The 23,316-nt window shown below is 32.3% G+C and overlaps 1 protein-coding gene and 1 long non-coding RNA gene across 6 annotated transcripts in view; one reads left to right on the top strand and one right to left on the bottom strand.

The window, feature by feature from the left end:
- On the bottom strand, positions 1-1,089 carry LOC138126516 (uncharacterized). The gene is made up of 3 exons (XR_011157862.1): positions 634-1,089; positions 433-573; positions 1-369 (listed from the first exon to the last, which is right to left on the bottom strand). It is a non-coding gene; the product is annotated as an uncharacterized lncRNA (long non-coding RNA).
- A 3,505-nt stretch (positions 1,090-4,594) lies between these two features.
- nompC (no mechanoreceptor potential C) overlaps positions 4,595-23,316 on the top strand; it is a 33,713-nt gene continuing 14,991 nt past the window's right edge. For 2 of the 5 annotated variants that reach the window (XM_069041773.1, XM_069041776.1), the window contains exons 1-5: positions 4,602-5,235; positions 10,122-10,366; positions 10,502-10,603; positions 17,966-18,067; positions 18,374-18,490. In XM_069041773.1, coding sequence (XP_068897874.1) covers positions 5,151-5,235; positions 10,122-10,366; positions 10,502-10,603; positions 17,966-18,067; positions 18,374-18,490 — 651 coding nt within the window. In that variant the 5' untranslated portion in view covers positions 4,602-5,150. Of the gene's footprint in view, positions 5,236-10,121; positions 10,367-10,501; positions 10,604-17,965; positions 18,068-18,373; positions 18,491-23,316 lie in introns of all 5 variants that reach the window. The other 3 variants (XM_069041775.1, XM_069041772.1, XR_011157617.1) reach the window with 2 other exon arrangements.

Genomic DNA, 23,316 nt, shown 5'->3' with positions numbered 1-23,316 from the left:
ACGATAAACTCGATGGTAAGTAATTTTTGGTGTTCTAGAACGGTAAGTAAAGTTTATTCAAAATTAATCGATTATTATAATAATTTTCATGTAGACGGAAGTTGAAGACAAGATGTGGGCGCACTTTCTGGAAACTCATAAAGGTCTTCTAGTCGGCTTTCCTTGGCGCTGCAATGAAATAGCATTAGCAAACTTGCCGCGACATTGGCATTGTCAAAATTTTCATACCCCGCATTTTCCTTGTCTTCTTGATTACACACAGAGATCGTTGGTTTCGAAAATTCTTCATTTATGTAGACGGAAGTTGAAGACAAGATGTTAGCACTTTCTGGAAACTCACACGGCTCTTGTAGTCGGCCTACCTTGCCGCTGCGATGAAACAATTTTGGTAACAGACTTGCCGCGACATTAGAATTGTCAAAATGTTCATACCCCGGATTTTCCTTGTCTTCTTGATTTCATATTGAGTTCGCTGGTTTCGAAAATTCTTGATTTATGTAGACAGAAGTTGAAGACAAGATGTTAGCACTTTCTGGAAACTCACACGGCTCTTGTGGTCGGCATTCCTTGCCGCTGCAATTAAATAATATTAGTGAACTTGCCGCGACATTAGTATTATCAAAATTTTCATACCACAAATTTTCCTTCTCTTCTTAATTACACGTTGAGGTCGTTAGTTTCAAAAATTCTTTATTTGTGACGCACCCCACATTCAAAGTTTCTTCTACAATATCCACTTCGTTTTCGGAATCACTAATATCACTCATTTTACTGCTTGTTTTTCAACACAACTGGCGACATTCGCGCACAAAAACTGCAATGGCGGTAGTTGTTTGCAGATTGCCTTAGAAACGCGATACAAAAATCGACATTGTGGCAACACGATGTGAAGGGCGTCGTATCGCATTGCATTCTAGTTAGGAATGTTTTGTAATAAATATTCAATCGCGCAAAAAATCTCATAAGCATGACGAACGTTAATGACAATGTACGGATCTCAGACAATATTGGAGTCGTCGCAAGCTCCTCCTCCAAACAATTGTCTTCGATCCGTACATTGTCATTACCGTTCTTTATACTTAATATACTATTTTTGCTTCTACCCAAAAAACTGTTTTATGTGCCATAATGCGCTTTGAAGAGTTGCTCCTCATATTTTTATATACCTTTTATCAAAACCTTATTTTTATGTTTAGCTGCCTTCTATAAAACGTAAATGATAGTCAAAATCTTTTTATCACCTCACAGTTTTTTGCTAAAAAAGATAATATTTCTGCTTCTCTGCACGAATGCCTGTGATTTAATGTTCATTATTTTAAGACATCTGGTATCAGAAAGTGTCCTAAATTGCAAAATGTCTAATAGTGGATCGTGCATATTACCTTCTGATCGTTTTTTGTTGCGTTTGTGGACAATTTGTATTTGCAAAAAAAAGGAAGACCTATATCAGAAGCACTGAAATCAGGATATCTGCATTAATTTGGTTTTGCAATAACAAATCAAGAGAAGAAATGGGTTTCACACGTTTTTTGTGAAAGCTGCAGGATAACTTTAATACGATGGGTATCTGAAGAAAAAAAAATATTTCTTCGATTTGGAGTATTTTGGCGAGAGCCCGTGAATCACGAAAACGACTGTTATTTACGCATGACACGGACTTCAGGTATAAATTCCAAAAATAAACATAAAATTCTTTGTCCTGATGTTCTGTCTATCACAAAGTCGATTCTACATTCAGAAATCCTACCCCATCCTGTCTTTGAAAGAAAAAAATGCTTGGATATCCTTTAAAAAATTTGTCAAAGGAATTTTAAGAAATAAAAAAGATGACTAATATCGGGAAATTGGCCCTGAATTATTGCAAAATTTTTATCAGATGGGTGGAAATATGTCTCTTAAAATAGATTTCCTTCACTCGCATTTGGACTTCTTTCCTGAAAACTTAGCACGAGTGACCAGCAGGGTGAGCGGTTTCATCATGATGGGAATTTTTTTTGAGATCGGCACAAAGGCTTTTGGGATGAAAGTATGTTAGAGGATTATTGTTGGTCTGTTATAAGGGAAACTGATGCAGAAAATTATAAGAAACAAAATAAAATAGGTCATTTTTAATTTTGTTGATTTAGGAATTACTCTTGTATTATTATTGTTAATGATTAAATAGTTCTTTAACCTGACGTGATAGAATTTTTTAAATATTTTTTCTGAACTCAGTGCCCCAAAATCTACAAGAAATTACAATTTTCAGCTAAGGTATACTGGGTGCCCCAAAATTCGCGGAACAACTCAATGATGAGAAAAATAATAAAAAAATTCTATACCTCTTAGATTTGAAGATATGGGGGCTCAAAAGGTGCAGCTTTGATCTCATTTATTTTAAATATTAAAAAAGATTTTGACTATTTGTCTTTTACTAGCCAGTGGCCTAATAATTCTGAACGATTGTGATCAGGTTTGCAATTATTTTCTTCATTATTTCCAGCATTTCCGAGTAGTAATTTTATGTTCGTTTTATCTCAAATAGTGTACGGCAACATGGCTTTAATTTTTCCCTCTCATTTCCATGGATACAACAAAAATTAAATATTTGCAGACTATTTTGGGATGCATAGAATGCTTTTAAATGTTGCCACATATAGTGTAACGAATAGGTTCATATCTTCTACAAAAAAGACGATTGATTTTTTTAAACATTTTTACCTGATATCTTAATGACTACTTAACAACATACTACTACGTTGTTCCGCGAATTTTGGGGCACCCAGTATAAACGGTGTAAACCAGTGCAACCCACAATACATTTTCAAAGTCAACGTGGCTATTTTAAATATCGTCTTGTTTTGAAAAGAAACTATGAATCCATGATGGCTTAGCTTCCAATAATTTTATTTGTCACAATTGACATTTACGGAAAAGTTAAAATACGATTAAAATGTATTCGAACGATGAGAAAACAGACATGATCCTAATTTATAATGAATGTAATAGAAATGTTTCTGCCGTTGCACGTTTATGCAGACAATAAAGGTTTTCCTAAAAACTCTTCGTTTTTTAACAATTTCATTTAAGCAAGCGAATGACGATTATGTCAAAATTTACAAAACTGCACAGCTAACTATGTTTTATGTTTTTTAAATCAAAAAATAAATATCCTTTGGAATTGTATTGTGGGTTGCATTTTCCATTCCGTCGGACTTATTATTATCAATTCCCTGTATAACTTGAAGAGAAGAAGTATGATAATGTTGTTTTCTTTGATTGGGAAGTTTAAAACAATTCTACATACAGGGGGGCAAATGAAAAATATCCACCCGACTTAGTTATAAATATAAAGCTACAAATATGAATGGAGCACATCAATTTTCGCGAATCGGGAACAGAGGCAAACTTCAAAGTAATTTACGAGGATACTTTCTCTCTCTCTCTCTACAATGATACTGTAAATATTGTGCTTTACTTCATATTATTATAACTTGAAACATAAATGAAGGAGTTTTAAAGCAATTTAAATTTTCTCTATAACATTTGTAACATTTTGCAGTACTTTAAGAGTGATTCTACGACATTCAATGGCAACTTTTCAAGTTCTGTAATTGTATCGGGCATAGCATACCCTCTTCAATGTCCCCATAGAAAATTATTTAAAGAATTACTTTGGATGATCTTACGGACCCCTCAACTTGCTTTCTTCTGCTATTTAAATTATTTCTAGCAGTAGCAGCATAATGTTGAGAAGCTCCATCTTCCTGAAAATGAACATAATATTTGCATTGTCAAAACTCTCTTGTAAGGCGTCCATCTGAACATCAGGTTTTATTGGTTAAAACATTTCTAGTTATAAAAAGAACCAACAGCGGAAGTCGTATAACAGAACTGCAGAGAAAAATGTTAAATTTGAGTGTAATTATTGTGAATTTGTTATCTTATTTCAAATATCTTAACTGCTGTTCTATTTTTATCATTTCAAAATAGGTTCCTTAGACAATCGATCGTGTTCAACAACGTCTCGCTATAAAAAAAAAACAAATCTACCATTATCATTTTTGTCTTGATTCTTCGAGTTTATTACTGTACATTGTCGGTCGCAGAAGGCCGTAGTTGACCGGAACCGCTACCGGAAATAGCGTGCTGACGTTGAACACGCACTCCAAATTGGGACTCCCCTATTGGTCAAATTTTCAGCGCTGAAACTTTTCAAACAAACCATAGAAAAGAGAATTCAGGTAAACAACTAACCGACACAAGGTTATAAATAAAAAGGGAAGAGAAGTGTTTCATTGAAATTGTACCCTTTGAATTTCAGACATTTTTTTTAATCATGTATAAATTAATAATAAGCGTTTCGCCCTCGTTAATTTACGGATGTTTGCATTTTTGCATAAGTCCTGCTAATGAAATATTTCCTGAGTTTTCACAGTTTACATGATTTATTTATTTTCAAATTAATTTTTATTATGATTTGTGTAGGTGTGTTTCCCGTATTCCACTTAAGGTTTATTTGTGTCGCTATGGATTATTTGCATAAAATCTATAACTAAAAATGCATTGAGGTTTGTGTCACGACACATTATTTTATTAATCATAATGACTTACGTAATTCTAAGCTAGGTTTCTGGAATAACTATGTGGAGGATTTAATCTACAATTCCAAATTTAGTGTATTATTTCAGTAGGTCAATGTGTCTGCAAGCTTTTCAGCGCTGAAATGTTGAATCGCAACACCACCCTCACAAGGGGTTGTGGTGGGGATCGCGGACTTTCTATTGGTGAAGACCCGACTAATGTTCCAGCTTTCAGCTGAGATTTCTTCAAAACCGCACTAGTTCCATTAAGGACATAAAAAGATCGTGGTCGTTGGCGGGTGACAGTCGGAAAATAAGAAGATAATCGTGGCGTTTTTAAATTTTCACTATAAGGATGTTGTCCTCGGGCGATATTATTATGAAATGTTTGCAAATAATAGTTTCATTTTTGGTAACAAAAATTAACAAGAAGAAGAAGTAGAAGTGTTGGCCGATCTGGATGGACTCTTGTCGTGCTTCCGTTGAGCACATCAGTTATGTTAATAGTGAACTTTTTGCCCAAGAAAATTAACAATTATTTTTTTCATTGGAAGTTTTTGAAAATTATCATGATCACATAGCGCTACAATGTCACAAGCTGGAGGAAAAAAGGGGGGAGGAAAGGGACCTCCCAAGGACAAGAATGATGAGAACAAAGACCAAAACAATAAAGGTAACAGTAAGAGTAACATTTGTCACAAAAATCTGTTTACTGTATTTGTTTTATGAATTTTTAAACTTTTAAAAAAGAAGTTTTTTTTTCATCAGATTTGCAGACTGCATATGTGATTCTTTGTACTAAAAATTTATGTAAATTACGTTTTAAACGTGTGATTAATTAAGGTATTCTTGTTTTCATTTCGTCTTTCTTCTACTTGATCTCACTTTACTTTTGTGCCTTCCAAATTACTTTGAACATAGAAAATAAATTGCTTCTTGTTGAAAGTAATAGCTTAATTGCACAGCTGGTAAAACAACTCCTTTCTTACACTTTGACATTTTAGTTGTACCATTAGTCATAAACGCGTGCCAGGTGACATTTGTAAATTCATTGTTGAAAATTCCTACACTACTATAATTGTTTCTTTCTTATTTCTACTTTAACATTTAATGATATTTATCAAAATAGTATTGACCCCAAATATTTATATTCTAGTTTAAGAAAAGAATAGCATTTTGTTGTTTAGACGAAAAAATAATTTTTGAATTGCATATTCTAGACTAGGCATATGAAGAAAATGTAGAATTAAAAAAAAAATTCGTGTCAAAATAAAATGATTACATTAATTTCTGTTTAATTTAAATTTTTTTCTTGAATATACAGCGTATATCTGTAATACGTGTATTAATTTTAACAAATGGAAAAACTGGCCAATTTATGAAAATTTCTCTATAACATTTTGCATATTATATAATTCGCAAAAGTTTTCCAAGATTTTTTGCCGACCAATTTTTACCAAACGAGTTATTTTGTATCATTAAAACAGTCTCTACTTTTTTGTAACCATGAGAATTTTAATTTTTATTATTTAATTTTTTCTATAACAATGAAACTTTTTTGACAAGGCTCCGTTTCTATCATAACAGAAAATTTTCGCCATTACCCATAGGCGGGGTATACATTTTGATGGCTAATTTATTCCACATTTTAAAACAATTTGTAACGATTTTTCGTAAAAATTCAAATAGAAAAAAACATTTCATTTAACAAGCTCCGGTACGTGTTAAAATTAACACACGCATTTTGGATACACCTTGTATAGTTTTTGATTTTAATTCAGTCATTGCCAAATAAAATTCTTGATCTAATTATTTATATTAAAATTTAGGAAGTGAGACATTATTTCATACGTGTATAAGACATTCTACTGAACAGGGAAATATTTAGACAATATCTTTGAAGATTTTGTTATACAGTGTGAATATAAAGTTTGAAACAAAATTCATAATAGCATTATTGTAATGTTTTTAAAAAAATTGCTTGGACAGGTCGATTTTATTTCGAAAAATGCCATCCTGTCATGTGTAATTTGATTAAATGAAGTCATTGATTTTTGCGCAATGACGTCATCACCTATTTTTTTAAATGACGACCCGCACTTTTTCTACTCTTTCTGATAGACCTTCCTACTACCTAAACGTCTAATAAAAAAAAATGGCACCTTGCATAACAATTTTTTTGAGAAAATGACTACTATTGCTTCAAAAATGTAATTTAATTTTTAATGTAAAAATTTTAATTGGCCTCAAACAAAAATAAACAAACATCTAAGGTTAAGAATAAAATTTAACGCGAATGTTGAAAGTGCCCCCTGCCAACCATTTGGCACTCATCGGCACTTTGTACACTGCGCTCAATAATGTCAGGGGTTACATGTTCCACTTCAGCGCGAATTCTCTGCCGTAAAGCTTCTAAACTGTTGAGTCTATTAAAATTAAACCTCAATTTTAAATAACCCCATAGAATAGTAGCTTATTTAACGAGTTGGTATGTAAATTGGGCTTTTTTTGGCATGAGTGGGCCAGTTAAAAACGCCCAATTTACACAAGAGCGAGTTGAATACAACGTTTTTTTTTGTTCGACGAGCTCCTTAAAGGCTCCAAATCGCTTAAAATCCTTAAAATTAGCTTGACGTTTCGTTTTGACAAGTTGTGACATTTATCAAAATCCGCTCACACAGGAGAAATTTCTCAAATTCTGACAGTGTCGAACAAAAAAAAATAATTACATACTTGTACAGTTGCGGCCAAATAAAAGCGACCACTAAATTGACATTTTATATCATCTTTATTAATTTTGGTAATTCAGGCTTTTAAAATGAAAGTTTCTCTGGTAACCAGATACCCATATCCGTGGCACAACATAACAGTGACGGATAATGTCAATTTAAAAAATAGTTTTTTATGTTATCCCCTAGGAGATGAATTTTAAGATGATTTAATATTTAATTCCGATTTACAATAGAAAAAATTATAAAATAGGAAGGTCTATCAGAAAAAGAAAAAAAAAGTGGAGATTATTATTTAAAAAAATTAGCGATGACATCATTGCCCAAAAACCAATAACGTCATTTAAACAAATTACACGTCACAAGATGGAATTTTTCGAAATAAAATCGACCCGTGTGAGCGATTTTCTTAAAAACATCACAAGAATTTTGTTCCAAACTTTATGTTTAATTTAATTGTCTAGCACGAACAAACATTATTATTATCATTGAAAAAAATGTTCTTATTACAGTATATTGTTATTAAAGATAGCTTTGTATTTCACGGACAGTCGTTTTCTTCTAAAAATGCTTTTGAATTTCTCTTATCCCTGTTGTAAAAAATAATTAAGTTATAAAATTTTTATGACAAAATTTATTCGTGTCCTAATATGAGTTAGATAAGTAACATCAAACATACATTTTACAGTATGGATATGTTTTAAAGATCCTTTCAATAAATTGTAATCTATTTCAAATATTCAAGCAAACTGAGCGCCTCGCCTATGTAAATTAGTCTTTTTAATGACTATTTCTTATTGACCTGATAAACTTCTTACCACCTTGTTAATCTAGGTCGATAGGCCCATGAGATTTGGTCACTTGTTTAAATAGTAAACTATAGCACTTAGTTTATGCAAATTTGTGTAAGTTTGTGCTTTGTTGAAAAAATATGGCACCTAATAAAAATTTACTCTTTTATTGATAACAAATTTTTGTTGTTTAGTGTTTCGTAATATCATTTTTCCTTTTAAAAAAATACTTTTTACAGCTTCAAACAATAAAATATTATCATTTGACGTTCGAAAGTATGTTCGTGTATAGTAATTGATATTTATTAGGTACGTCAAAATTACGAGGAATTAAAAGCTTTTTTCATAAAAGCAGGTTTAGTTTAAATTTCTGTTCAACATCCACATCAAACATGCATTCAATATAAACAACAAGTTCAGTGTTCATTAAGAATTTCATTTAGCCAAGGAAATTATTTTATAAAAATAGAAATAATAAGAAGTAAAAATGTCATACAATGTATGATTTGTGTGAAAAAGTACAATTTAACTGTATGCGTTTAATAATAAAACTATAAAACCAACTATAAAACTTTGCCATTTCGTGTTATGTTTTTCATTTGAATATTCGATCTGAAATGACATCAACTTTATTTTTTAACAAATTTTCATTTACCTATGATTTATATTTACATTTTTAATTTCGAACTGGATCAGTCTGAAGTTAAAATTTTCAATTTACACTTACTTATATTGAATCAATTGTTACATGTACAAAAACTCTGTTTGTTTTTCTTATTAGTTTATTTTTATTTATTTAATGATTTAATTCAAAAGAAAAAAATTTCAATTCTAATTTCTCTTTCTCTTTGTTCCATTTAATTATTTTCTAAAATCACAATTCATGCGTTACTGGCCAACTGTCGATTCCTTTAAGTTTATTATTATTTGTCTTTGGCAATTTATTTTATCAAAGTATAACACTGCTCTCGTACTCAATTTGTTTAAATTTCTTGATCTAATCACAAATTAATGCAACTATCTGTTGTGAGGTGTAATGTAATGATAAACTAAAACTGTCATGTGTATAAGAAACCCGTCCAAAATATTTAAAAAAAAATCGCCTCGTAGACTAACTAATCATTATTATTAATATTCTTAATTAAAAATAACAGTTTTCATGCTTTTTCCAAGTAACAGTTATTTGTATATCAAGGCCGCGAACTGGTTCTTTAAAGTTCCGAAAGAAAAATTGTCGCCGAGGCCGCTTGCGGCCCAACAAGACAATCTCGAGAATGTTAAAGGATTTCGCAGCCAAGGTGTATACAACGTCTTGTGTGCAACCGAAAATTTGTAATTATTATAAAAGGAACAAGTCAAATTTACTTTACTATCAATAAATACATATAAATTTGGCTTACATGTCGCTATGGAAATGTCATAAATAAAACAATTCATTTTGTAAATGATGATAAAAATGTCGGAAGAGAATTGCAGTGAAAGTGATGTTTCAGTGTAGGGACTCCTCCAGAGTTAAAAAGTAGGTATTATAAATTCTGCGATTTCTAATTTCGTAACCAAAAAATCTAAACGCCAGTCTTAGGTACATGGAAACTCTGGTTGGTATCAAATATTAAAATGATCTTTACTTTAACGGTCGCCGTTGAAACCAATGTACCTGTTTTAGGTACGCGAAGTGCTCGTTTCACGTACGATTGCACAAAAAATATTTTTATCAGTGCTTATTACATTTAGACAATTCAGTTAATTTTTAAATTGCTTTGTAATGCAAATGTTCCAATAAAAATAATTTGAAAAAATATATTTATTTCATGTGTTGAGATTTACGGATGGTATTTTGTGCTCTTTTTCAAAGTTACCAGTTTTCTTTGGTTTATTTTTTTATCTTATGTCTATCAAAGATAAAGACAAATTAAGATTAAAAAAAAATTTATCAAAAATGCCTTAATTATCACATGTACATGGATTTATGACTTTCCATCATTTATAAATTTCACTTTATTTAAAATGCTTAGTTGTGTTAATGTTCCTGCTTCTAGCTGCCAAAGACAGTAAAGAAAAGGAAAAAGAAGAAACATCAAGTAATCCCGAGGGAGACGATACCCCAAGTTCCAAACCACAAAGTGCCGGTGCCAACGTTAGAGATGCCGCCCAAAGGATTCTCGTTCTTTGCCAAAAAGGCGAATGGGCTCCCGTGGACCAGGTCCTCAAGTCCATGGAGAAGTCCATCGCCGCCGCTGGAGAAGACGCCAACACCGTCCCCCTCGCCGGAGTCGCTGACATAGTGCGTATCCGTTGCTCATTTAATCAGGGCCAAGTCTTTTCAGACTAATGACGCTTCTTGTTTTGTGTTCAATCTAATATCCCTAATAGGATGACGGTATCGAACAAACAGTCCAAAATAATTTTTTGTTTCTAGGCGACGGGCATGACACCTCTCATGTACGCAGTAAAAGACAACAGGACTTCCCTTCTTGACAAATTGATCGACTTGGGATCGGATGTCGGCGCCAGAAATAACGTGAGTGTACACAGAAATTTTGCGAAAATCCCTATAAATAGGGTTGTTGGTCTATAAATTATACACGCGACTGACCCAAATACAAAAATCGTCGATATTACCCTAATAACGTTTAATGCACTTAGGTACACGCCCCTTACTGGATCGGAATCTAATTATAACTTTGCATGATTTAGTGAGATTGACGGCCGATGGTCTTGATTGGATAAAAATTTTAACAAATGGTTCCAGAGAGATTATTTACTAAAAGACTTTAGACGGCATAGGTCACATTTCGCAATATATTAAATCTGGAAGGGCACACCTTATTCGATCATGTCGGTAATTTATGGCGGCTAAAAATATAACGTTGCATTAATCCGTAAATCTGCACAACTCCGTGATTTACCATTTATTGCCATTGATTTTCATAATCGTTCACTGTTGGCAGTCGTTTAGTTCCCCATCAAGCAGTTATAATACGGAGATTAAAAAATACCTTCTAAAAAAAGCATTCATTATGTCAAAAAATTATTGTAAAAATACCAAGTCCAACACAAATTATGATTATCCTATCTTTTTAGGAACGAGGAAGAAATAAATTTTGAAAATACATAGATGAATTACCAACACGTAGGTTGCAAACTAATATATCAGTTGTATGTATTTATAGAGTCAAATAGGCCGTGAAACAAATACTTTTGACAGTCGTAGTGCTTTCCTTAATTTTTAATTACCAGTGCATAATGAATTTTTTCTACTTTGGTGTCACAATGAGTATTTTGTGACACCGAAAACAGTTTCACAAAGATCAATTTTATAGCAGCGTTTCTAGTGTTTATTGAATGTGGGGTTGGTATTGATAGTTAATTTCAGTGTTAGATGTGATTTTATTTGAACCTGAATCCATGGTTTGGATTAAAATAAACTATTAAGTTAAATGACATTGCTTCGTCAATACCAACCCAATTCCATTAAAATAAAAGTCACCAGATAATTATTTTATATAAAAAAAAAAATCAATGAAGCCGAAGTAGAAAAAATAGCATGTTACATTCGTTCAACAATAAACAAATAAACTTGTGCAAGTCGTATAACAATATATTTACTATAACGAAACCAAAGTCTAGAAATGTGATTAATTATGATTTTAAAAATTCTTTCACTGCGAAGCACTGCGTTGAAAGACTTCGCTTGGGCGTCAATGTGACTGCCGCTAACACCATCACCTAGAAAGATTTATTTATTATCGTTTTGTTCTTTAACATTTAACAGATTCTCAAAAATTACGTTTCGGATGCTGCAGAACAACTTATGAAAAAAATACATTGAAGATAGGTTTAAAGCAATGTACAAAATACATATCTCTAAAAGAACGTACTTACATCAAGGGTCCCGTGGAATTAGAATGTATTTGATTTTTGCCGCTGTGTAGCATATTGTGATACCAAATATTAAAACAGAGATCATGTAAGGCCATTAATGACAGATTTTTAATAGACTGTTGTATGATGAAAAGTAATTAAAATATAGAAAAATTGAAGAAAATGACAAGCAAAACAACTTAAGACGTCGAACGCTGACTGACACGAAGATTTAATAATTTGACATTTGATTTGGCAGTTTTAACAGCTTGACACGATAAAATTATAGAACCGCACATCCCACAGGGAACAAATTATTAAACGAATGAGGCACTTTTTGAGAGATTTTGGAGTAAAATCTTTTTTCAACCTCCGTCTAGAAAAACTGATTTTCCATTCCTCTAAAACTAAATCGGAAATAGCATTTCCCTGCCTAGGCAAGAAAATCGAAACAGGAATTTTTAATTTTTTTTTTTTTAGGTTGGCAACACAAAATGTCAATGTCATGTGGAATTTTTGTATATTAAGTGTGAAATATTGATGTCGGGCAAATTTGTATCCTTTATCGCAAGCTGTACGTTGTGTATAGTAGTAGAGGCTGAGGGGGTTATCAAGCAACGCCTTAGGAATAACTGCGAGGACGACGGTTTTGAATTTTTGAGAAATTGGTTGACTTTTGTCGCGACAGTCGCTTGTTGAATCCTTTATGTTGCCAATGGAAGACAAATAAATTCCCTATCCGGTAATTTTTTAACAAAAATTATTATACAGGGTGAGCAACAATAACTGTTTCAGTTGGCAATAAAAAATTTTACATGAAATTTTCAAGACTGTGAATTGTACCTATTTCGGTTTGTTTTATTAACACTATTGACAGCTGGTATACATTTCATATTTAAACGTCTTGGTTTTTGTATTCTTTTATTAATAAAATGGTTTTCTTGTTGGAACATGACATAAAAGTCACCAGAATTTATTGCCAACTCAATCAGGAATTGTTGTTCACACGGTATTTTGCTTTAAATAAATTGTCGGCAGAAAAAATGTTGTGTATTACACGGCTAGAAAATGTTTTGCAAGTGCTCGCACTTGTGTCTATGAAAATGACCTACTTTCAACAAATTTTGTACGCTAAAGATACAAAACATTTGCACAGATACAAAAACAAAACTGAAGACATTTTTTAGAGGACCTTAAAAAATTCCAAGAAATTAAGTACTCAATTAGTTGTAGTTAACTTTAATAATAAAAGCATCAAGCAGGAAAGAACCATTTCAGTCAGTACAACGATAACTAAATTCTCAAACCTAGGTTCCGTTTTTGGCACACAAAATGCAATCATTTCCAACATTGGCATTATTTTCACATTTTATTTTGACTGCTAATAATTTATATGTATATGTACATTTAATTATTACTTGTTTATTAAATTTTAATTAAATTATAATTTCAGATGTTAGTCTTGGGACATAATTTTCGATAAAACATTGCAAATTCAAAACCATGACAACTGATATTGTTGAAGCATTGTATCTGTCGTTTCGTTAACGATTTGAAAATTATGTGAGTTTCGTAAATCTACTCCTCAGTTCTAAGTTTGAAGTATGATTGCTTTCTTTTCAATCAAAACTGCTACAAAAAACATATGAAGATATTTCGATTAGTTTCTTTGACATATTTACTTGTTTAAAAGGTGTTTTTAAAAGAGACTGAAAAAACCATTTCTGATTACTGTAATTGTCTCGAGTATTTCTATTTTGTAAAATTTGCAAATCTTCTAGCATTTTGAAAAATATAGGCTCTACATCTACAGTCATGTAATTTGTTGAATGCATTGAGTTGAATCAAATTTCTTAATTTTTTTAAACGTACTCGCAAACATATCTCACCACACTGTCAGAAAGTTTGGGAATCATAGTCTTAAACTACTACTTTATCTTTAGTGATACATTCAAGTACTTTCCATATTCAAGGTATCCATTCTACAGTACTACTGTACATACTGTACTGCAAAAAGGGAATACATACCTACATATCTCCATCAAAAATTTGTTTTGAACAATTCAGAAAAGATTAATAACGGCTTTCTTTTGGGAGATATTTTTTTTAAATTTAATATACAGAGTGAAATCGATATACATCAGAATATTAAAACCCTGGGTTCTTCAGACCATTTGCGAAAATCACTTCAGTTTTGCGCTATACCTCCGCATGAGGACAGAAATGCCATATACAGTTCTAGCACAAAAGTTGAATACGCCACTGATATCACGTTAGGTAGGATAGTAAGATAAAAAAGTTCTCGGGTGCAAGAAATATGCAAAAAGTGTTTTGTTTTCATCCATAGTATTCTTACACGTTTTTGCGGCTCTGTATATTCAAAGTCTTTTTCGGCTATTTCATTCATAGTAAGGTTTTGTGACTCTCTATTTTTAAAGCGTTTTTGGCTATTTCGATTTATTAGAGCTTCCAAAAGCGTCTCGTTCGAAATGGAATTAAGTTAAATTAAACTTTATTAATTTAAATGTTTAACCACATTTCCGATTTATTGATATTATGATGCACTTCAATTTCACCCTGTATAGAATTATTTCACCCATTGAATCATCTCCTTATAAAAGTGATTTTTTTATACTTTCGTAATTAAGATCGCATTAAGATTTTTACTTTAAATACGAAGATGAAACAATAATTTACTCAGCATGTCCATGAAATCACACTCAAATTTAGGTTTAGCGAAATTTTAGATAAAATCTAAATTATGCATCACGTTCGTGTTGAAAAGCAGGAATATTGAAAAACAATTATCTTCGAAAGCTCTGAAAATAATCAGTGGCAACCCAAATTAGTTTTTATAATTTGAAAGTGAACTAATGGCATTACCCATTTATAATACTTTTGGAAATAAAAAAGTATTGTGAACTTGTCAAAAGTTGATTAATGGGCACAGATCTTGAATGTAAGTCATTTTCTGCTAATGCGTGTTTTGCACGATATTTGCACGAGTCATGAAGTAATAAAGATCTGAAAATGTACCTTGTTTCATTACATCTTGATAGGTACCGTGAAAGTAAATAAACACATTATAAAATTCCAGATTTGGGTCTTTTTAATAACACTCAGTATCTTAATTAAAAAATCTATTCAGTTGAAGAACTAATTATTTCAAATCTGTAAAATCTCTTGAGTTGGTTGCTACATTTTTTATTTCTCTTCATTGTAATATATTGTTGAAAAAATACGAAAGAACAATAATTCATACAACTGTTTTAAAAGACAAAAACTATTTAATTTAGATAAGAAAATTGTATTTTTTTTTTGAGTTCATTTTCACATTGGTTATTTGCCTGAATGTTGCCTGCACATTTTTTTTATGCTTACAAGTAAAGAGAAAATAATATACAGTGTGGAAACTACTTATGGAATAAATTCAGTAATTTCAAAACTAATGACATTTGTCGAAAATGCTGAAACAGATCAATTTTTATTCCTCATAATGCTTATTTTAACTTGCTTCACTTGTTCATGACGTCATCCATTTTTGAGCTATGACGTCACACTCATTTTTTTTTTAAATGACAACCCCCACTTTTCTCTTCTCTTTTTGATAGACCTTCCTACTACCTAAATGAAAAAAATTGGTACCTTACATAATTTTTTTGAGAAAATCACAAATTTTACTTCAAAAATTTAATTTAATTTTTACTGAAAAAATTTTAATTGACCTCAAACCAAAACCAACAAACATCTAAGGTTGACAATAAAATTTTATGAAAATGTTGAAATTGTCCCCCGCTAACCATTTTGGCACTCACCGACACTTTGTACACTGCGCTCAATAATGTCAGGGCTTATTTGTTTAATTTCAGCGCGAATTCTCTGCCGTAAATCTTCTAAATTGTTTACATTAAAAATTAAATTAAATTTTTGAAGACACATTTGTCATTTTCTCAAAAAAATTGTTATGTAAGGTACCAATTTTTTTAATTCATAATTTAGATAGTAGGAAGGTCTATCAGAAAGAGAAGAAAAAAGTGGAGGTTGTCATTTAAAAAAATTGGTGATGACGTCATAGCTCAAAAATGGATGACGTCATGGACAAGTGAAGCTACTCGAAATAAGCATTATGTGAAATAAAAATTGACCTGTTTCAGCGTTACAGCGTTTTCGACAAATGTCATTAGTTTTGAAATTACTGAATTTATTCCACAAGTAGTTTCCACACTGTATATTCAATTTTATTTGGTTTTTTGCAGACTAGCTTTTCCTAGCACGATTTTTTGTTTTTCTCTTACTCGCATTTTTAAATTTGTTCTTTCTTTTTTCTTTAAAAAAGTGGCGAGTGCTCTTTCACACTTTGGTTTCGTTATCTGTCCTTTTAGCTATATTTTTCATAATAAAAACAAATTATAGTTCGATAGTTAAGATAGCTTGTTTTTTATGCGATCTGATATTCTTTCAAGCTATATAAATACTTTATTAACTTTAACACGAACAATGTCTACTTTTTAATTCATATACCATTTATCATCAAGCAAGAGACTTATATGGTAATTCCCTGCAGGGCATGTTTCTTTAATCACATTTAAGCTATTGTTTTTCAAGAAAAATAACCTTGAAAAGTTGCGACTTCAAACAGAAATCTAAAAATAAATATTAGAATGAAACACTTTAAGAAATACATTAACACACAAATGGACCTACTTAAATTTACATATTATTCTTAAAGTTACATTCTGGGTTATTTACCACTGTTTATTCCTTCTTATTTTTTATGCGCCCCACTTAACCAGACAACGAAATACATATTTTTATGATACATACGAAGTGGTTCAAATCTCATAAACCATTTTGTAAAGACTCGTATGAAAAATTAATTAGATTCTTATGCAGATTTCGGAAAATGTTTTGCATTCAAACCTTCGTAGTGCTGCATTGTTTTTTCAGTTTTGTCGGTTCTTACAGATTTCCGAGAGCACTATGCGGAATAATGCGGACTGCAGCAACGATCTGTATCGATAGCAGTTTTGATTTTACACTGCACGTATCATTAATCAATTCAAAACATTTCCGACTAGATCTAGCTCCGATAAATTATCGTTATGACATTTATGAGCCATTGAAAAATTGTTAGTAACAATTTTGTTGCAAGAATGAAACTACTTTGCTATGCTGCGCACATTAACAGCCTTCCAGTTGATTCAAAAACAGTTACTTATTAGTGATGGCGATCATAGATCAATTACGCATTAATATTCATGTAAGACTAAGATTTCATGATTACCGAAGAGGCGTGCGAGACCAACGCGTGCTTTAAAATCTAGGACACTGCGTCACGCAATAAGAGCTTTAGGTACCCATATTAAGAGCTTTTTCTTCATTCCGCGAATTAATCCGATTTCTTGCTTTTCCTAGCTTCGAGAATTTTGATTACAGTTATTAAGCTGACGGTTGCGGTACGAGATTATAATAACAACTGTCAAGAGGCAGTCGCAACATGTAATTCAATGATTCTAACACGAACTGGCTGAAATAACCAGAAGACCGCTGAAAGAAAAAACAATTTCCTATCGATAGTAACAATGCCGGAAAAACGTGTCTTTCAGTACTACGTTTCCGGGTTTCTACGTTCTAGGCGACCATCAATGAACAAAGCACAAAAGCAAGGACAACTTTCTCTTCCTTTAATGAAAATTCTGTCACAGTAGGTCACGGTGGTTCCTGTTAATCAGCGATTTTGTTAAACGTTGCCAAACAATCAAAAAGCTAACGTACAATACAAGATCGATGGATTGGGGTAGGTTCGAAGTAATTAATTGAAGCTTTAACAATCCAGGCTTGACAAAAAGGCTTTTAACGAATTAAATAAACAAGATGTTAATCGCGATGTTGAGACAATATATGGTACTGACGGGATGTGTTTACACACCCTCGCATTAAAACTGTAACTTTGTAATTTATTGCAAAGCTACACCTTAATCTTAATTTCATGAGGGCTGAAATCCTGTTCAATTTTCAGGATAACTACAATGTCCTCCACATATCTGCGATGTATTCGAGGGAGGACGTGGTCAAATTATTGTTGACCAAAAGAGGAGTGGATCCGTATTCAACCGGTGGGGTAAGTATCCAATTGAAAGGTAAAACGCGAGGAGCGCAAACTAATTTAATTACTCCCTTGGATGTCGTGAAATCAAATTCAGACGTGATTACCTCAATTTCGTTGTAAATTATCCGCCCAGCTTTTGCATGTTAACAAAGTTGAAACATTGCAATAAAACGAAGGCCTAATGTTTAACTTGGAGAGTGAATTGTTGTCAGTTTCCATGCCAACAAATCCTTCTTGCAAGTCTCCAAGTGTTGAAATTTTCCAGTGTCACTTCAAATTATTCCTCCTTCCGTCAATAGTTAACGCGCGATTTTCCAGAGTCGCAACCAAACGGCGGTCCATCTGGTGGCTTCGCGGCAAACTGGGACCGCAACGGCCATCCTGAGAGCGCTGTTACAGGCTGCAGGAAAGGACATCAGACTCAAACCGGACGGGGTAAGTCACAAATCGCGCATCGATCTTAAACTCTTCTACCAGAAAAAGTTTATTTCGGGTTTACGATTAGGATAATTAGTTGACATATTATTTATCATTTTTTATCGAATCCGATTCTGTCTACACAGTCTCGGCGCTCTTTCCGATGGATTCGCGTGTCGAAATTTCCAGCACCTGGTACAAGATGGCTTTTGAAACCCTCGTGAAAAACTTACAAAATACGAATGTCAATGGATTCGGTCTATGGATTTTATTGGCATTTACGTTCCGAGCATTCGAAACTTATGGTACCTGCATAAAGCGCACTTGAAGTTGATCTTGTTTATGACAATGTTAAATACGTTTTTAGTCACTTGTTTTGCATGTCTGCAGAATCATTTATATATTTCAAAGTTTTTCGATTAGTTTTTGTGGCGACTTTTAAATTGCAAGGCTGTATTGACGTACGAGGAAAATTGACTGCTCATTTTGAGGTTTACTAGCTCGTGCGAATACCACGATTTCGCTTGATCCATGATATGATTCAGTTGTGGTGGGTACATTTGTCTGTTGAAAGAGCAATGATCGAATTAAATACGTTTTCAGGCTCTTTCGTGACTGGCACTAACGTTGCACATTACAAATTCCAACGCAAAGGAAAGTTTTGTATATTCTAATTACCTGTTCATTGTCTTTCACAGTTTTTTGTCTTTAACAATGTAACAATTCTCTGTGATTACTGATTACATAGAAATTAATTTTTTATATCGAAACATTCACTTAATCGTACCCACTTTTTTTATACACCTACATACGTGTATTATACGTGGTAATTTGAAAGTAGACTACGTCCACTGATAGAATGCATTTTTTTAAATATCCTTAGATAACAAAATCCCTAAACCATAACATTAAAATATTAAGAATATATCATAGATTGTGTTGGTAAGATCTTGAAGCATGACCAACTTCATTAAACTATGTTATGGCCATCCCAAATGTCGAAAAAAAGTAAACCAAATGACAAGTCGATGATGGAGATGAAGTGGCGATATCTAGTGAAATTTAGAATAACCACACATTTAAAAAGTTAAATATCAGGTTATGTTATATGCCATTTCATTGTCAAAAACTGTCAGTTTATACGTTTTCGTCGTCATAAAAGTATAAACTGACAGTTTTTGACAATGAAATGGCATATAACATAACCTGATAATTAACTTTTTAAATGTGTGGTTATTCTAAATTTCACTAGATATCGCCACTTCATTTCCATCACATGACCAACTTCATTAAACTATGTTAACGAATTTCTTTTCTTGTACCACAAATTTCCCGAAGAACCTCAAACCATTTAGCTCTAACTCCACTGTCGCTGGGAAATTCAAATAAAGGTTTTTCAGAAATGCCACAAATAATGCATTTAATGAGCATTTTCAGAGCTTTTTGATTGACAAAATTTCAAATTTGACGGCAATTTTACCTTGATGTCTAACAAACAGATGGCACCACTTCATCACTATCCCATGGCCTACTAAATCTGAACTGTGCTGCGCTTATTACGGCCGTAACAAAGCTCGGATTTTCAATGGAGCAATTGATTCCGCTAACCTCAAAAAATTCACCCTTAACCAACTCCATCTGTTAGCGAAATAGAAAAGAAAAATGTAATTTGAATTGAAATTATCCAATCACAATCACGTAACGTGTTTATTTTGTTAGGTTAACATTTTCTATTTTGTCATTTTGACGCGAAATAAATTTTCACGAATACGTTTCATGAACGTAAGAATACCTAATAATTACAATAATCAAATTATGAAACATAATATTTATATATAAAATGGAATTGCAAAATCTGAAAATGGATAGAGCACAGTAGAAAAATTAAAAGTAAAACTATCTATCTGCAGGAAGACAATACCTTTCTCGTAAGTTTATAATTTTAGAACCTTCCTACTTGTGAGTTTATTCTGAATGGATTTCGTTTTTATGTAATCTGTTTTTTTTTTTTATAAACAAATGTTTAAAATTGGTTTAATTACTAATTGGATAATAACTTTACAAATTTTATCTTTGTGTTTATCACAGGTAAATATGGAATTCTGTATTAAATGTGGATGCAAAGTAGTAACCAGTGGTTGACAAGGATTTTTTGGAATTAAATATGATAAAACTTGTGTGGCAATATTAGCCAAGTCTTTTAAAAGCCCCGCAAATTTACAGACCCCACGGTCTTGAAGCCAAACTAATCGTAACAAGGGTCCTGGAGTTGCTGTAGATAATAAAGAAGAAACATGTATTACAGTGAAATGTTTCATTTAGTTTTTTTTAAATAATTTTATCAATTTTGGATTTGGTTTGGAGGTTGCTGGGAATTTGAAAATAACTGTTGTTATTTTCTCCACATGCAACGCACTATTTTCCCATGTTAGTACTTCAACCTTGATGAAATTCAAGGAAATTTAAATTATTGTGGCAATTTAGTTGATTTGTAGTTTAATATCTTTAAAGAGATGGCGCTAGTTAAGGGTAGATTTTTTGAGGTTAGCCGAATCAATCATTCAGCTAGTTTGTTACGGCCGTAATAAGCGCAGCGCAGTTCAGATTTAGTAGGCCATGACTATCCATGACATACTTCATACGAAGCCCATTTTAATGGAATTGGAATGGCCATAACATAGTTTAATGAAGTTGGTCATGCTTGAAACATTCGCGCCACTGATTCTCATTGGTTGTTATGAAACCCATGCAAAAAATAAATTATATGACATTTAAAATTTGAAATTGTCAGTTCTGTCAAAGTGGTTTAAGCATTTAGATTTGCGATTTTTCATCTTTCGAGCTTTGTTTTGCGATTCTCTGGTTTTAAAAGTTATTAGTTTCGATCGTGTTGCTGTTTTGATGTGTTCCGTTGCGATTTTTTGTTAATTTTTTTAAATTTGTGAAGTGAGTGCGTGCCTCAAGAATCTATACTCAATTTCATATAAATGCAAGCCATGAAAATCTGATTTTCTGTTGGTATTAAAGCTAAAGCTAGTGACTTTGACTTTCAAAATTGCTTGCTCTGCGCGAACCCGATTTGACTAATTTTTCAGTTTTTGTCTATTTTAAAATTGCTGATTTCAAAAGCAATGTTACGTCTTTTTCGTGATTAAATTAAAGTAATTCTTATTTGTTTTTGTCTTTGTATTTTTACCAAGTAAAGATTTATTGGACATGACCTTCATAAATGTAACTTTTGTAATGTAACTAAATTAAAGGTGCTTTTACACATGCACAGCTCACTTGATGAACATTTATATGAAATCAACTATAATTACAAACATCGAAAATGATACAGGGTAATTTTTGTTCATGCATTAAATAAGAGTACATATTAAATAATCTCTTGCTTGTGTTTAGCCATTTCCGAAAAAAGCTGGATATTTTAATTTCAGTAGCCAGCTTTTTCGGAACTTCGAAAATGTATTGTGGGTTGCATTTTTTATTCCGTCGGGCACATTATTACTCGTGAAATACCCTGTATTAATAAAACCTAATATATTACTCCTACTGTACTGAAGTTTTCTTTCATCTTTCGTCTTTCCTAAGAATAATAATAAAACATCAGGTGTAAACCTGCTCTTTCCATTTTTTTAAATTTCGCGCCGGATCTATTTGTGGTAGCGTAGAGTGAACAATTTTAGTAACATTTATGTCAAGCAATCTATGAGTGGACAGAGTTTACTAGCCGTTTGTTTGTAATTTCTAAGTGTTGAAAGAAATTAGTAAAACAGCTGATGATTTGAAATAGTTTGTGATAAACCAAGACAATGAAAATAAACCATTTAATAAATTGAAGTAATAATATACAGTTTGTTCAGTTTGTGAAGAACAGAACTTATAATGGGAAAATTAAGAATGTACCACCCATATTTGGTACAACGTCTAAAATAGGTCTGAAAAGTTCTGCTCTAACGTTTAATTGGTTTCTGTGTTGCCAGATACTTTTCATCAGGACCAATTATCTGGAAATTATACACTTTTCCCTTGGGGCTGTGGTCGGATTAAATTTGCATTGAGTTTGCCGCGATCTAGATCAATTCCGGAGCTGTCGCCGTGGATTTCGTTTTCAGTAGCATCGGACATACTTCAGATATTCACTAAATATAACAAACATGATCAAAAAGCGAAATGCTTCAAATGACCTTATATTTGACTCGGTCGAGCCCCCTATGGACACTTGAAGTAACGGGTCTTCAAATAAATTTATATTTAGAGCAACCTATGGAAATTCAATTGTTTGCAACATTTTTCCAGCGTAGAAAATAACACAAGAAACGCCTGACATTTTAACGAAATAAAATTAGGTTAGAAAATATTTCTAATTTTTGTAGTGCATTCTCCCTATTCTCCCTCCACGGAATATGACAATATGAAATTGGGAAAAAGCTCACTATGCATACTATGCTACTCCGGAGAATAATTGGTTACCTACAAAAATTACTTTACACTGTTAAAAGAATTAGAATGTCGCCTGCGCCTACTCTAAATATATATTTATTTGAAGGCCCGATACTTTTACTCCGCTGAGAAAAAAAAGACACTTTAATCGTCTCTATGGAAATACACAAAGGTGCGATTTTCGACCGCTTGAAGATAGAGTATCTTTTTAATTCACGTCAGGAACAAGATTTAGGGCCAATTTATAGAAAGAGAATTAAACATTTAATTCGAATTAAATTTTAACGCGCGATTAACCCATGAATCCGAAACTTCGATTGGTTCAATCTGATCACGTGTTCCGCTAATCTCGCATTTGATTACGATTAATTTAATTTCGCTTCTGTAAACTGGCGCTAAAT

This window comes from Tenebrio molitor, chromosome 3 (genome assembly GCF_963966145.1).
Source record: "Tenebrio molitor chromosome 3, icTenMoli1.1, whole genome shotgun sequence".
NCBI classification, from domain to species: domain Eukaryota; kingdom Metazoa; phylum Arthropoda; class Insecta; order Coleoptera; family Tenebrionidae; genus Tenebrio; species Tenebrio molitor.
This window is presented reverse-complemented; position numbering and strand designations above follow the sequence as displayed.